This window comes from Nerophis ophidion, linkage group LG02 (assembly GCF_033978795.1).
Source record: "Nerophis ophidion isolate RoL-2023_Sa linkage group LG02, RoL_Noph_v1.0, whole genome shotgun sequence".
Classification (NCBI taxonomy): Eukaryota; Metazoa; Chordata; class Actinopteri; order Syngnathiformes; family Syngnathidae; genus Nerophis; species Nerophis ophidion.
In genome coordinates, this window is record NC_084612.1 from 23,046,442 (window position 1) to 23,063,074 (window position 16,633).

The 16,633-nt window shown below is 37.9% G+C and overlaps 1 protein-coding gene across 3 annotated transcripts in view; it reads left to right on the forward strand.

Annotated features, from left to right (window-relative positions):
• Positions 1-16,633, forward strand: part of LOC133538063 (intersectin-2-like) — a 66,412-nt gene that overhangs the window by 18,025 nt on the left and 31,754 nt on the right. For all 3 annotated transcript variants that reach the window (XM_061879360.1, XM_061879349.1, XM_061879356.1), the window contains exons 2-16: positions 9,064-9,141; positions 10,221-10,313; positions 10,481-10,544; positions 10,640-10,812; positions 10,889-10,924; positions 10,994-11,107; positions 11,869-11,914; positions 12,067-12,197; positions 13,011-13,074; positions 13,823-13,960; positions 14,648-14,736; positions 14,891-15,153; positions 15,261-15,410; positions 15,484-15,624; positions 15,714-15,801. In XM_061879360.1, coding sequence (XP_061735344.1) covers positions 9,135-9,141; positions 10,221-10,313; positions 10,481-10,544; positions 10,640-10,812; positions 10,889-10,924; positions 10,994-11,107; positions 11,869-11,914; positions 12,067-12,197; positions 13,011-13,074; positions 13,823-13,960; positions 14,648-14,736; positions 14,891-15,153; positions 15,261-15,410; positions 15,484-15,624; positions 15,714-15,801 — 1,597 coding nt within the window. In that variant the 5' untranslated portion in view covers positions 9,064-9,134. The remainder of the gene's footprint in view (positions 1-9,063; positions 9,142-10,220; positions 10,314-10,480; positions 10,545-10,639; positions 10,813-10,888; positions 10,925-10,993; positions 11,108-11,868; positions 11,915-12,066; positions 12,198-13,010; positions 13,075-13,822; positions 13,961-14,647; positions 14,737-14,890; positions 15,154-15,260; positions 15,411-15,483; positions 15,625-15,713; positions 15,802-16,633) is intronic.

Sequence of the window (16,633 nt, forward strand, 5' to 3'; positions counted from 1 at the left end):
GTAGACTGCAAGCGCTACTGTGATTAGCTGTGATATTCAGCACTATCAGAAATCATTATGCATTAAATCATGTATCAAATCATGGTCACTTGCTCGATGGGCAGTTGTTTTTCTCGTCCAGCTGGCCTCTGCCATATTTTTCAGTTTATTTTTTTTATCTTCCTCGCCAGATACACAAATATTTTCCATCGATCCCACTCAGCGGATCAGAAGCAGATTGTGTTGGAATGGCTTGACAAGCTTCACATTTAAACCACCAAGTTATTCCTGTCCTGACTTTCTTGGCCCTTGTCGGCTCCAATGTCTCATCCTCTTTTCTTGCCAGCTTCTCTAACCAGTAGGTCATCCTGTGTATATTCAGGCTCAAGAAGATAAGGTTGTGTATCCACATTTGATCCAAAGCAGTTGTCATCTCTCACAAAGTCTGCCATGATTAGTGGGATCAAACACAAAACACAAACTTAATGCTGTTGTTGACTGATTTGGCGTTCATTACTATCAATGCGACCAGGAATGATGTTCTAGTAATGCAAATGTTATCATGAATGTTTGTGTTACAACATTATATACATACTTATAACATGTGTATAAATCATTGATGGAGTTTTTAAAATGTTTTTAGAGGGCTGTTTAGGGAATATTTACCTGTATGGTTAGCAGCCTCCTGGTAGCAGTTTTTCACTATTTAGAATGCACAGAAAATAGAAAGACGTGAATGATGGGCAAAATTGTGCCTCCTGTAAATTTTGGTTGACAAAATATATTGTTTTGTTTTTAAAGTAAATCGATACGAAGTGACTTGAATCTCAATGACGTAATAATCCAAATTACAATAGTTTGTCTGTGCTCTAAGACCGTTTTTGTTAGCTTTTGCAATGAAGGAGGTTATGTCTCATCTCTGGGAACATAATTTGTTACTAACATAAATAAGACGTTTTGGATGAATTGCTATGAAAGAGATTAGGTTATGATTCTCAGTAATATATGGGTAAAAATGTATATTAAATATCAAAGTTTGATTTTAATCCAGACTCTAATGCTGGTCCAATTTAGGATGGTGATTGCTTAGCATGTTATTAGGGATGTAACGATGAACAGTATAAATGATAACCGTAGTAAAACTCTTGACGGTTAGTTTTATCGTTTTAATTGAAAACTTTAAAAAAATTGTGATTGATAGCCGCACTTTGATAAACACTAGCTTCAATATATGTGGAGGATAATGACAAGGAAGTGTGTTTACACTGCGTTCAAATCAAATCAAATGAACTTTATTTATAGAGCACATTTAAAATTTACCACAGGGGTAGCCAAAGTGCTGTACAATGGGCAGGGTAAAAGATAACACGAGAACTGAGCAAACACAACACAACACAAACAGAACACTGAATGAACAGAGTAGGACGCAACAACGCCCGCCAGAACACTCATCAGTGATGCATAAGAAACACAAAACATGAAAAATAGTGGTCTTTCCAACAGTGGGTCTATTTATTTTTGTTTTTTAAAAAAAATCTAAGATTTCATTGTGTGATTTCATTCTTTTTGACCACATTCAGCAGTATTGCGATAAAAAAAATTATAACCGTAATCATTTTGGTTACAATAACCGTGATATGAAATGTTCATATTGTATCATTCCTAGTTTGTATTTATATATTGTATGTTTGTTATGAGTACAACTACTAAAATTGGCTAAAGATCTGGATCCAAATGGCTGGTATTGGTACATTTCCAGGGCAACAAAAGTAAAAAGCAAAAAGTTCAGGTGTGTTAACATTGACAAAACACATTCAACTTGAGAAAAATCCACTGTAACGTGCATGTCTGGTCAGTAGTAGTGGACAATGTCATTCCCCCATTCCTTTTAAATGAAATACGTAATGCATGCACCAAATGGTTGTCATTGCCGATGGCCTATTCGCAGAGATGAGAACAATAAAAAGTAATGTAAGGACACAGTAACAGTGCAGCAAGTGTACATTATGCTGTACAGAAGCATTTTAAACACACAAAAAATAAGTCATTTCACTGTTAAAATACTGTTAAGCTTAAACCAACATTGTTTTTTTCTAATTGCAGCAAATTATATTTTGTAAATGACCTACTACCGTGATTAGGACAATGACAAATTGATTCACTTTAGATCATGTTACATATTTCTAAATCCTTTGTGTAAACATGTTTTTGTATTATTATATTGTATGTACTGTATCTGACATTTTATTGGCATCAATGTAGCAGCATGTTTTTGTTTTTTAAAGGCCTTAAAAAGACTTACCGGTAAGTAGAATTTATGTTTTGTTTGTGGGTACAAAAGCAGCCAATGTGGTATATCAACTCAATTATGTACACTTCAGCAATTGTACAATGTATACACATATATTGACAAGTGAGAAATCAAAGAGAAGAAGAAATGTAACTTGAGACTAAAGGAGACTTGACCCAAAAGGATATTTGTGGAAAATGGAGAGCAACAGATGGCAGGCAGGCAGTAGATTAGTCGTGTCTTGTTGTTCTACACTTATGAGCATCAGTTGAGCACTCATCTCAGTCCAGCTACACACTCCCACTCTTGTTGTAATGGTTTTTGTCCACCCAAACAAAACCATGTGTCTTTACATCCTAAAATAACTAGAATAGGTTTTATTTCTTGTGCTGTCCCATTTCAAACCTTTTCTCTTCAGATTGCTGTGTTACATCCAAGTTGGTCTTCTGCCAAAATTCATGATCGCTTCCTGTCAGCTGACTTTTGATGAGGAAATGCTTGATTCCTATTGCCAGGAAGGAAGCGTTGAGTAAAAATTCTGGAATGTGTCTCCGATTTTTTTTCCCTTTGACTTGACTTCATCATTGGAGTCTTACTGGCTGATGGAGGTAGCAGGTGCTCAGTGTGGAAGCCGTTGATACAAGCAAGGCGTTTGGAGTCACATTTGGATAACTTCATCAATTTTTAATGCCAAATTAATATATAGTTTGTACTGAAAAACTTTATTTCCAAGCAAGCTGTGTTTACTGTATGTAATTAGTTGAGTACTTACTTAAAATAAATTGCTGCATGTCTTTATTGTTAGTCTATTTTCTCATAATGTTTTCATTATGCAGACTTGTTGTGTTGAGAGTGTTATTGTGGACAAAGTATTATGGTTTTATTGTAAAAGAAAAATTCCATGACAGATGTTGGAAAATAGAAATATTTGGTTCCAGGATCAAAACTGTCGACACCATGAAACCTTTATGAACTATGTTATCAATGTTTTAAGTGATATTCTCAACCTGGGGTGTAACGCCACCCACAATCATCATTCCATTCTTGGTTTTAATATCACAATTTAATTCATTTAGCTTTTGTTAAAACCGCTTTAATATTTTAACTTAACAAACTGCAATCTGTTGGCAAATAAATTTTAAGAAGACAAACAAAACAAAACCTAACAAAATAACTAAATCGCCTGAACGTCGGGATTATGCTTTCCTGTTTTCTTTTCCCTTCGTGCTACCCTTGTCATTGTCCGTTTATGTATTTCACTGGAAAAACAAAGTGGTCATATGACTTAAGTGAATGAAAAGGGTTTTCCAGCGATGGTATTTACTAGGGGTGTGGGGAAAAATTGATTCAAATACGAATCTAATCAAATACGTTGTGCGATTCAGAATCGATTCTCTTTTTTTTTTTTTATTTAAATCGATTTTTTTTTTTTTTTTTAATCAATCCAACAAACCACTACACAGGAATACCATAACAAAGCAATCCAATTCCAAAACCAAACCTGACCCAGCAACACTCAGAACTGCAATAAACAGAGCAATTGAGGAGACACAAACACGACACAGAACAAACCAAAAGTAGTGAAACAAAAATGAATATTATCAACAACAGTATCAATATTAGTTATAATTTCAGCATGGCAGTGATTAAAAATCCCTCATTTACATTATCATTTGACATTTATAAAAAAATTCATAAAAGAACAATAGTGTCACAGTGGCTTACACTTGCATCGCATCTCATAAGCTTGACAACACACTGTGTCCAATATTTTCACAAAGATAAAATAAGTCATATGTTTGGTTCATTTAATAGTTAAAACAAATTTACATTATTGCAATCAGTAGATAAAACATTGTCCTTTACATTTACAAAAGCTTTTTTTTTTAAAAACTACTACTCTGCTAGCATGTCAGCAGACTGGGGTAGATCCTGCTGAAATCCTATGTATTGAATGAATACAGAATCGTTTTGAATCGGAAAAATATCGTTTTTGAATCGAGAAATCGTATTGAATCGAAAAAATCGATATATTATCGACTCGTGACCCCAAGAATCGATATTAAATCGAATCGTGGGACACCCAAAGATTTGCAGCCCTAGTACTGTACTTTGCATTTTGCTCGCCAAAACTCCTGCTTGCTAAATTGGCTGTACTGTATTTGTTTACATACTGTAGCAACTCAAACTGTACTTTTTGAGAATTCTGTATTGTACAGAAAAAACTATAAGAAAAAAACTCTTACACAGCCATTCTTAAAAGAGTCATGTTATGATGCTTTTTTCTACATTGTTACCGAGTTTATGTGATCTATTGTTAAACTGGAGTGTAACATTTATTGGTGATTTTAATCTCAATTTTGAAAACTCCTCTTGCCCCTTTGAAGCTGAGCTGGTATCTCTTAAGATAGGATAGGATAGGTTTTTATTGTCATTGCAGTACAACGAAACTTTGTTTTCAACACAAACCTGTTCAAGATTAGAAAAACAAACAGTGTACAGGGTTACAGAACAAGAACGCTGATGGGTCCCCATAAGGCGCCCCGTAAAAGATGGGAAAAAGGTAAACGCTGGGGAAGGATGAGTAAAAAATACAATCCAGACTGGACTCCTTTCACTTTGTACATGGTATGTCGGGTTCTACTCATACAAAATGTCATACTTTTGTTTTGGTCTTTTCTTTTGGAGTAAAAATTGACCAATCAAGTATTGAAGATCTTCAAATAAGCAACCACTATTGTTTTTGATTCAATCTGTTGTTCACACTGGCACAGACTACTTCCAATGTGAAGAAACATGAATCTGCAATCAGTGGGTTTTATGCCTCTTTTTACCCAACAACCTTTGCTGGCTGTGATGATGTTGACACATTTATGGCAACTTTCAATCACCATTGTCTGACTTTTTGGAACACAGTAGCATCAGCTAAAAACACTCTTGACTCTCTTAAAAAATGTTGTCCATGGATGAATTACACCATTTTTAGCTATAGGAAAAACTGACAGTAAGTGGAGCGTGTGTGGAAAGCCACAATTTTAGTACATAGACTCTGTTTTAAAGAAATGATAATGGAGCTAAATTTAAATGATACAAGGTACTTGCTCAGCTTTCTTTTCACATCTTGTTTTGCACAATAGGAAAAACACTAAAGTCTGATTTGACAATATTGAAAATCTTGTTGCACTCCTTCCCGTGTGCCTGTGTATACTCAGGATGACTAATAGGTTTTTGGACTTTTTTGTAAACAAAGTGCTACACATTACGGCCAGTATCCGTCCTCTCTTGGATAGCTTGTACACTACATCAGCTCCTGTGTGCTCATGGTCTTCCTTCACTCCTGTCAGCCTACAGGATGTTCAGGTTTTAGTGGGCAAGATGAAACCCACATCAAGCCCTTAATTTGGATGTTGTTCCTACTCCACTCCTCTTAAATGATTTTGATGTTTGTTTTAATGTTGTCGTCCTTAGGTGGTAAAACTGATAAACCTTTCACTTCTGTCTCGCTCAGTCCCCAGCTTTTTTATAGATGCTGGGGTGAACCCCATTTCTAAAAAGCCTTATCTTGATCGGGTGGAGCCTGTAAATTACCAGCCCATATCAAAGCTTCCCTTCATGTCAAAATTCATGGATAAAGTGGTAGCTGAGCAGCTAATCTCATTTTTGAAACAGCAAGATTTTTATCATAAATATCAATCTGACCATAGGTCGATTCACTCCACCGTAACTGCTCTTCTGAAAGTTTCCGGCAACGTGATGATGGCTGCTAACTTTGGTCGCTGCACAGTTTTGGTTTTGTTCAATTTGACATCTGCCTTTGATACTGTGGATAACAGTATACTGATTAATCTAATCAAATCTGAGATTGAGTTTTCTTGGGCTGTACTCTTAGGGTTACTTCTTATATAAATAGAAGAATGTTTAATGTTTGTTTTAATTATGTGATGTCCAATGTGTCAAACCTGTCATTTGGAGTTGCCCAGGGCTCTGTTCTGGGACCTGTTATATTTTTGTTTTACCTGATGCCTCTTGGTCAGGTTGATCTGTGGTTTTGAAATAGTTTTTTACGATCATGTCTATGCAAATTATATTTAACTGTATTGCTGTTTCAATGCAGTTAAATATAATTTGCATAGACATGATCGTAAAAAAAAAAAAACTGTATTGTATTAACTGTATTGCTGTTTCAATGCTTCACGGTGGCAGAGGGGTTAGTACGTCTGCCTCACAATACGAAGGTCCTGCAGTCCTGGGTTCGAATCCAGGCTCGAGATCTTTCTGTGTGGAGTTTGCATGTTCTCCCCGTGAATGCGTGGGTTCCCTCCGGGTACTCCGGCTTCCTCCCACTTCCAAAGACATGCACCTGGGGATAGGTTGATTGGCAACACTAAAATTGGCCCTAGTGTGTGAATGTGAGTGTGAATGTTGTCTGTCTATCTGTGTTGGCCCTGTGATGAGGTGGCGACTTGTCCAGGGTGTACCCCGCCTTCTGCCCGATTGTAGCTGAGATAGGCGCCAGCGCCCCCCGCGACCCCGAAAGGGAATAAGCGGTAGAAAATGGATGGGCTGTTTCAATGATTCAGAGTTTCACTTTTTATCAGAGATCAAAACAGAAACCATAATCATTACTCCTGATAAAAAAGACCCCACTAATCAAGAACTCCCATGGTGCTCTGGTTGCATCTGTTAAAACCAGCCTCAGAAATTTTGGGGTTGTTTTTGATCAGTCAATGTCTTTGGAGGGTCACTGTAGTCAACTGATCAAAAACTCTTATCACCTGAGAAATATCTCTCAAATGAGAAATTTGTTGTTAAAATCAGATCTCAAAATTATCATTAACACGTTTATCTCGCCTCGCATTGACTATTGTAATTCTGTTTTGACTTGTTTTAACGTTTTAACAAGCAACACTAAATACACTTCAGACTGTACAGAATGCGGCTGCCAGACCCAGAAAAGCCCACATTACCCTCATTTTATAAAGTCTTCATTGGTTTCCAGTCAAATTTCGCATTGAGTAGAAAATTTTAGTCCTGACTTTGTGTGGGGCCTCCAGTATATTGCTGATTTGTTGTGCCTCTACTCTTTAGGGCGCAGCCTTTGGTCTTCAGACTAAGGTCTCCCAAAGATCCCGAAAACTTATTTCAAAACCCGGGGAGACCTGGCATTACAGGCTGTAGCTCCCTGTGAGCTTGACTTTATTGACTCTTATAAATAACAATTGAAGACCTTGCTTTTCAGAAAAGCTTTTAGTTAATTGACTTTTTTTTTTTAAATGTATCCTTTTTATGATATTGCCCTTGTTTAAATGTAATTTTTGTTTTAATTCACGTATGTTTTGTTCAGGCCTTTGTGATTTTTATCTGTGAAAATCGCTTACTAAATAACATTGACTTATTACATTAAAACATGTAATGGTGGTGCTTTGGTCAAAATGTTGCATACATTTTGTTTTACACACAATCTTCAAGCAGCTTTCTGACTATCAGAACGCCTCGTTTTGTGGGCGTCCTTATTTACGTGCCAATGCAATGTTGTAGTTTTCAGCGCTACCATATATTACTATACAAATATACTGTATTGTAAGAAATGGAAACAGAGGAGCATGCATGTAAATGTATAAGCCAGTCTGCCCCACAACAACAGGATAGAGAAAAAGAAGGAAATTGACTACAACTGAATAAGAATGGCAGACTCGCACAAAGCTCTTCGGGGAAATCTCTATGATATATTGAGATATCCACTGACGTAGCTAAGGCAAAAATCTCAAGTTCCAAACGACTCATTTATAGCAAGTTTAGAAAAAGGCAAGATTGTCATGCCTACATGGTTTGATTTTGATTTTTCAGGACTTATGCGAATCCCAAATAAATACAACCGCGGACCAACTGGTAAGAAAAGTTGGATTTTGCAGAATAGGACTCCTATAACTAAGGCTTGCAGTGTACAATTTTTGGGACATTTTTCCAGAAAATGGTTGTCAAATTTCCTATCGTATCATTACCTCATAGCGTTTGACTTGAGGCTTATTTTAGACTTTCTAGCGATCACCATCAGCAGTTTACTTGTGTAACAGAGCCTAGAAAGTGGGGCTGTGCAATTGTATGTTTGTAGACCTCATTCCCCGAGGGATTAAAGTTCGCACTCGACATCGAGTTACCAATTTAGACTTTTAGCTCGATGCCTTGCACTCTCACACTTATTCAGAGCACCTAGACTTGAGCTCAGGGCGGGACTGCATGGGCTGTACTAGGCGGGTTACACTTGCTCACTTTGCTTGTATTGGCTATTGACTCATTTCAAAACCATTCATGTTAAATTATGTTCATACAAAGCATTCATACAAAGAATGTTGCATAATCTTGATTGTCAGTCAGTGCATAGTACTCAAAGTATTCAGTAGCCTCATAAGAGTGTTGTTCCAGAAAAAAATACACAAATGGCAATTTAACCTGTCAGTCGTGACACTGATGAGGACCTGCTGGACCGTGTTCAGCTTATTACAGCCATGTACATGTACAGAAAATGTATGCCATCTCTTGGGTATCAATAAAGACAGACTATGAACAGTGTTGGAGCCACCAGCTGTGTGCTTTAAAGTGTTTGGGATGTGGCCAGAGAAGCACTGCCTGAGGGGAACAGGAGAAGCCCTGTTAGACTCTGCTGACTGACCAAAACCTCCCTCCTGTTTCCTGCCTGCCTGCCTGCCTCGCTTGCTCGCTTTGCCAGCGCTGTGCTGTGCTGTTCTTGTTGCAGTGCTAACTGATGACTGGGCCTGCCTCTGTGTGTTTTGCAGATGGCTGCAAGCAGTAGCTGAAGACACCATCTGGAGTTCAACCCCTCGCTTGGTCCCCACCACATACAAGTATGAATGGTAAGATATTTTCTTGTTGGTATAAATTCTCTGTGTATGTGTGGTTAAATAGACTCTTCTTTAAGTTGTCACAGATGGCTACATGATAATAAGTTATCCCTTTTTGTGCAGGACAAAAGTCACAATATTCAGTTGCAGGACTAAAACAGTAACAACTGTTCATGTTCTGGGTTTTGTACACTAATGTGTTACTTCAAGAAAAAATTTGGCACTTCTTTGTCTTTACAACAAAGTTAATATCCGTGAGGTCTGCATGCCAAACACCACTCAATCACCAAGACAATCTTTGGGAATTTCTCTTGTCTCTGATGTTTGTGTCCCATCTCCCTTTGGGGCCAAGTGTGTTGTCTGTTTGCTTTGCTCATACTAAGGTTTTGCTCCGTACAATAATTATCACCAGTGTGGCTTGATTTTTTTTAACAAGACTTACTGAAGAAATTAGCTTAACATGTCTAGTACATAAACATTTAAAGAACGACAGAAGAACAAAAAATCAGCTGGTGATGACAGCTTTGGAATACTTAGAGTATAAATGTACACAGCAGTTAGGAAGACATACAATAATAACAAAGAATCAGTAAAAAATAAAAACACTTATTAATAACAACATCAATAGTAGTGATTTAAAAACAATAATTGACAAACAAAATTATAGAAACATTTTTGTACGGGACAAGCGGTAGAAAAATGGATGGATGGGATTATTGTTATCGCTCATTTCCATCACCATCACCATCACCATCACAGCCATTAATAAAAAAAAATCATAACAGTCACAGTGGCTTGCACTTGCATTGTATCTCATAAGGTGGACAATCACATTAAAGCCGTTATTCATCACAAACAAGAAAAAGTCCTATTTTAGGTTCATTTAATAGTTGAAACGAATATATATTATGATCCCATATTTCAAGATATCACTCATTACTATCTAATTTAAATGTTTTTTCTACTGATATCTGTATATCAAAATCATCCTTTTTTTCCAAATTGTTTTTGTTAAGATGAAAACTAATATGATTACAATAACTGTGTGTGTAAGTCTGACTGACTCACTTATTCACATGTGTATGTTGCAGGTGGTGTCAGTGTGTGGGCTGTCACTCCAGAGGAAAGGGTCAAGCATGACCAGATGTTTGACACCCTCTACCCATCATTGGGTTATGTTTCAGGTACATACAATATTGCACATCCATATCCGAGAGACCTCCTACCAACGCCAATTTTATCATCATGTATTACCTCAGCTTGTTTGATAAGACTGTCGTGCAGCACTTTTCTTCAATATATTTTGGGCTTCTGCATCCAATAGCTATGATTTTTTTCCATCTATCTTTAGGTGAGCAGGCAAGGAAGTTTTTTCTCCAGTCAGGACTGCCTGCTTCAGTCCTGGCTGAGATATGGTGAGAAATACACTCTCTTTTGCCTATGCACGTCCGCTGACTCTGGAACTATTCTTCGCCGACAACTTTGTTCCCTCACTCCTGTCACCGCTTAGGGCTCTGGCTGACCTGAACAAAGATGGGAAGATGGACAGGTTGGAATTTTCCATCGCGATGAAGCTCGTAAAGCTCAAACTCCAAGGAACACCGCTTCCATCAGTGCTGCCCATTATCATGAAGCAGCCTCCTGTGCCTGCTCCAAACCTCAGTGCTCCCAAGCTCACCTATGGTACTTTCCATAGGTTACACTCAAATTCTGAACCATGTAGTTGTATCAATTAATCCGCCATATGTTTATATTTTAGGGATGGGATCTTTGCTTCACATGTCCATGATGTCTGGTAAGAACCCTGCAATGTTGATACCTATCGACATAGCAACCCCAGGACTAACTCCTATGATTCCAACAGCACCAGGCCAGAGCCCAGTAATTGGCTCCACACTTGCCAGAACCCCGATGACCAGTCTCCCAAACGGCACTATGGGACTTTTCCAGCCAATACCAACTGGCGCTTTGGCAACTGGTACTGTACATACTATTCATTCATTTAGGAATTTATTTACCTAAACCACAAATAAATTAAGTGTGGCTGTTATTTAAGACTTTTTAAAACTCTTTATAAACCATATAATAACTGTTATTTTTTTATTTCAGTAATGATTTGTAGTGCATGTGAAAATTTATTAACAATTTATAATAACAAACACCGTATATTGCTCAACACCAAGGGTGCACACCCAAATTTATAATAGCAGTTGAAACAAACTTATCAGTTGGTATTAATACAGCTATTGATTGAAACATGCATCCCAAAAGCTGAGTAATGTAACCAACTTTTTATTATCCCTCCACTACAGTTATTGCTGTCTTCAGGAGTTAGTAAAAACCCATCAGTAGGCTGCCTACAGCCACAGCTGGTAATGCAAATGTTTTCTGACCCAGCTTTAATCACAGACCCTGATTATCTGCTTTTATAGACCACCCACTAGTGGACTATAAAGAAACCTCCCAGAAAATTGATTAGAGATTGTATGGTAGTTTACAATACAACAAAATCATTCATTTATGACTCTGTTTTTTTTGTCATAAAAGTAACTATGTGGAAGTCAAGAACCTTCTGTTCCGTTTGTACTTGATTCCTGATAAATGGGCAAAAAAGCCCACATCCCACTGCAAACTTTTTGCTCCAGTTCTTTGTGTAATATCCAGGTGTTGTAATGCTTTTGTTGATATAGTTTATATCTTAACAATGGTTCTAGAATTTAACTAAATGCATGTTTTTAGGTCTACCTTCATCTACATCCCCCTATGCTTCTATACTTGCATCCAGGTAGCGTATGTGTACACAAAAAAACATACAATTATAGTATACCTATATTGAGTTGAAGCTGATGAGGACTGAGCCCCAGTAGATTGCTGCAATTAACATTTTGTGTTTTCTCTTCTCTTTTGTGTGTGCGTGTGCATGTGTGCTTGTTGCAGCTCATCATTGACACCCTCCTCATTGAGCTCCCAAATTGCATTTGGGGACTGGGGTGTGCCACACACAACCAGACTCAAATACAGGCAACAGTTCAACAGCTTGGACACACTGATGACTGGATACCTCACTGGTATGATGTATGTGTTTCTGTGTGTGCACTTGCACACTGTGTTCAGGTCATACAAAACCCAAATATGCTTGGCATGCAGTCGTGGATTTTCGGGCGGATTTCATTACATTTCCCTCCCTCTCATTTTCCCTTTTTTGTAATTTCAATTGTGTCAAGCCTTTGGCTAACTCTAAGCAAAATGCGTGTGTGGGCGTGTGCGCATATGAGTGTGTGTCCTCGCGAGCCTTGTCAGACCTGTTTTCCTCAAATAGCCTTGCTATAATGAGTTAGAGAATAGGCACAGACACATAAGCTTATCTTGCAGGGCAGTCATTATTACTCTGACTAAAATGCAGCTACCTTATATACCCATTAAAGTGAATGAAGCAATGACCAAGAAGAACGCGGAGTTGGAATATATTTATATATTATTTATATACATATTTATAAAATATTTACATATTTATTTAATATATAACTACAAGCTCCATTCACAGACAGAGTCCCATTGCTTTTATGAGCGGTCGAGCAAGTCAAAAGCCGAAAAAAAAAAAATATAAATAAAAAAAAAAACATTTTTTATTTTTTTTATTTTTTTGTGGCGGCCGTAATTCTTTCGTGGCGGGCCGCCACAAATAAATGAATTAGTGGGAAATCCTGCATTCTCATAAATCCTGCATTCTCATAAATCCTCCATCATTGACACACACAAACACACACCCTTTCCAACTCATTCTTCTTTCTCCACACCCACACATCTGTTGCATACTGTCATTCTCATATATGTTAAAAAACAAAACAAAAAAAAACCCAACTAATTTTATTTGTCTACAGGTCAGCAGGTGAGAAGTGCAATGGCAACCACAATGTTGAGTCAGACCCAGCTGGCCACCATCTGGTAAGATCATATTAGTGACTATAGTCAGTGTATTTAGGAGTAAAAGTGCATGCCAAATAATTATGTTGTGTGTGAAAGCAAACATTCAACATCCACCCACTTTCTACCGCTTATTCCCTTTCGGGGTCGCGGGGGGCGCTGGCGCCTATCTCAGCTACAATCGGGCGGAAGGCGGGGTACACCCTGGACAAGTCGCCAACTCATCGCAGGGCCAACACAGATAGACAGACAACATTCACACTCACATTCACACACTAGGGCCAATTTAGTGTTGCCAATCAACCTATCCCCAGGTGCATGTCTTTGGAAGTGGGAGGAAGCCGGAGTACCCGGAGGGAACCCACGCAGTCACGGGGAGAACATGCAAACTCCACACAGAAAGATCCCGAGCCTGGATTTGAACCCAGGACTGCAGGACCTTCGTATTGTGAGGCAGACGCACTAACCCCTCTGCCAACATTCAACATGTTTATAATATTTCCTTTTTCAAATGCCAAGTTTTTGTAATTTGTTATCTGCAATAAGAAGTTATTCTCACTTCTGACGAGTATTGATAATGCTATGGAATGTTTTGTTTACAATTGCCAGTGATAACAAGCAAGTACTGTTCCACAACTAAAAGCCTTATCCAAAGCAACCAACTTCTTATCAATTTATCATATTACCTTGTGAATAACTACTGCAGTAGAGCAGAGGATGTTAATAAAGTGAACAAATATTTATCATAGATAATTAACCTCTTTCCTAGGAATTTGGCTGATGTGGACAAGGACGGCAAGCTAACTGCCGAGGAGTTCATCCTAGCCATGCACCTGGTGGATGTAGCCAAGAGTGGACAAACACTGCCACCAACGCTGCCAACTGAGCTGATGCCACCCACACACAGGTGAGTGAAGCAGTGTGATACTAAAAGTGAGTGAGAACACTGAAGAGATACTACAGTGGTGTACAAAGTGTGACCCAAGGGGACGTTTTTAGCCATCCCCCATTGTTTTTTATTTGTCCTCCGCATATTCTAAAAATACATTTTTAATAAAATATATTATTGGAAGTTATGCTAATTTGCTTTGATACCCATAACATACAGTTAAGATGTATTGTTTAAAATTGCTCCGAAGTGATTCTGTTGTACCACGCGGGCTCCATCTAGTGGCACGCCGAAAAGTTGATTCATTATTTAAGTACAGTGTTTTATTTTCCAATATTCAAACAGTGTTCCTGTTCAAACTGTGTAATGTTTCAGTGGCCAAAATATTTATACTTGTTAAAGTAAACTTCTACTTTCTTTTAATGAATACTTAGGCCTATTATGCTACTGTATTTTAAAGTTGTCATTTTGGTGGTGTTCTCTAAGGGGTACTTGGTTAAAAAAAAGTTTGCGAACACTGGCTTATCATTGACCGACATTGGATTGCAATATCTTTTTCTGCAAAAAATGTATCAAAGTGACCAACAGCATTTTTTTTTTCTGAATGATGCCCTCCTTAAAAAAATGTGTACACTCCTAATAAAACTAAATCAGACTGTGAGGTTATTCATTTGCCGGCTTGAATGATGTCGTCTTTTGTTTCAGGGGTGCTGTGAATGGATCCAGTGCCCCTCTGTATGCAGCTCTGGCTGATGATTTGGACATCGAAGCCCCACAGAAAACCAGGAGCAACAGTTAGTTGTCATTTTTTGTTGCTTTTTGTCTTACTGAGCATTCTAAACCACAAGGAATAGTCTTTATATGTTTGGGTTAGAAATTTGCTCAAATGGAATGTAAATATGACTAATAACTGCAATACACTAAAGTTGTGTACCTGTCTCCATTCAGTATCCTTTGAGGATAAATTCAAAGCCAACTTGGAGCGTGGGAACGCAGAACTGGAGAAGAGACGACTGGCACTACAGGAGGCGGAGAGGAAGGAACAGGAAAGGCAAGCTCAAAAGGCGAGAGAGGAGCAAGAGCGTAGGGAGAAGGAGGCCCGTGAGGTGGAGGAGAGAAGAAGGATAGAGGAAGAGAAGCGGCTGGAGCGCCAGAGGGAACTGGAGAGACAGAAAGAAGAAGAGCGTCTTAGAGAAATCGAGAGAAAAGAGGTAAGCATGGTCATGTTGCAGATCTTGGAATGAGCTCTTCTCATGCAAAATGCTCAAGTGTGTACTGTTGTGTCACTGAGCTATTATACTATGTGGATTCTCTACAGGCTGCACAGCGGGAGCTTGAGCGTCAGAGGAAGGAGGAATGGGAAAGGAGAAAGCGGGGGGAACTTCAAATAAAGAGACAAAAAGAGCAGGATGACATCGTCCAACTCAAAGCCAAAAAGAGAAATCTAGAGATGGAGTTGGAGTCTGTGGTTAGTGGGGATTCACTGCAGAAATATCACATATTTAATCAGGTTTTAGCTCAATCTCTCTCTTTGTCTGCAGGGTAACAAACATCAACAGATTTCCGACCGACTGCGTGACATCCAAAACAAGAAGAAGCTTCCTAAGACTGAGCTGGACCTGATCATTCAAAGGAAAGATGCACGCCAACAGGACATGAAAAACCTGCAAAAACAGATAGAGGTTCAAGTCTTTGTCTGTTTTGTAATATACTGTTTTTGATAGTACATCAACAGGTTTGAAAACTATTATTTGCATTCACTCTTTATCAGGAATACCAAAGGAAGTTGTCCCATTTGACACCAGAACAGAAGAAGCTGACAGAGAAACTCCAAAGAATATCACTGAATGGCATGCCTGGTTAGTATTGGCAAGTCATGCAGTGCAGCGCTAGGCTAGCCCATTTCAGATAGATATTGATGATATTTTTGCAATAATCCTTACTAGGTATGGGAAATAAGGTTTAAAATCAATATACATTGCAGCCTCCTGCAATACATTATTTGGTATTTAATGATAATAAAAAATGTTCAAAACGGCTGCTGAAGTATGCGCTAACATATTGCGTAATTTCCGGTTTTATTATTTACTCAAAACAATTATTACTTGATAATTTATTGCTAATATCTAGTTACTTTTTATTGTAACATGGTTCTATCTTCACTTCTGTTAAAATGTAATACTTTTGTTGTTTGATATTTTTTGTTTTGGTTTACATTACAAATCTGGGTACAAATCCAATATTAAGTAGTTACAGGAGCAGTATTGATCAAACCAATGGTGATATTTATACTTCAAATTCATAGGATCGTTAAATACATTTTTTATCACAATTACAATCAGACAAAAACACAGTATAGTATGTAACAATATCAATTACATATTAAATTATTTGCCTATTATTAGCTCGGATTTAACTGTTTTGGCTTTTGCCCTTAAAATTCTCCTGTGTCCAGGGATTTACTTGCATAATTTGTAAACAGTAAGAAAAGTAAAAACAATTGTTTTGGTTGTAACTAATATCAATTTAACCACTGTAGTATTGACCATAAACTGAGTCTAAACTTGGTATGGTTACTGTCGATAATTATATCATTATACCCACCTTGTTTACTTTAGCCTGCTGTTCGCATATCCCCTTTTGGTGTGTTGTGTAGCATGTTTAGTTATTTCTCTTCCTCCAGTGATAATG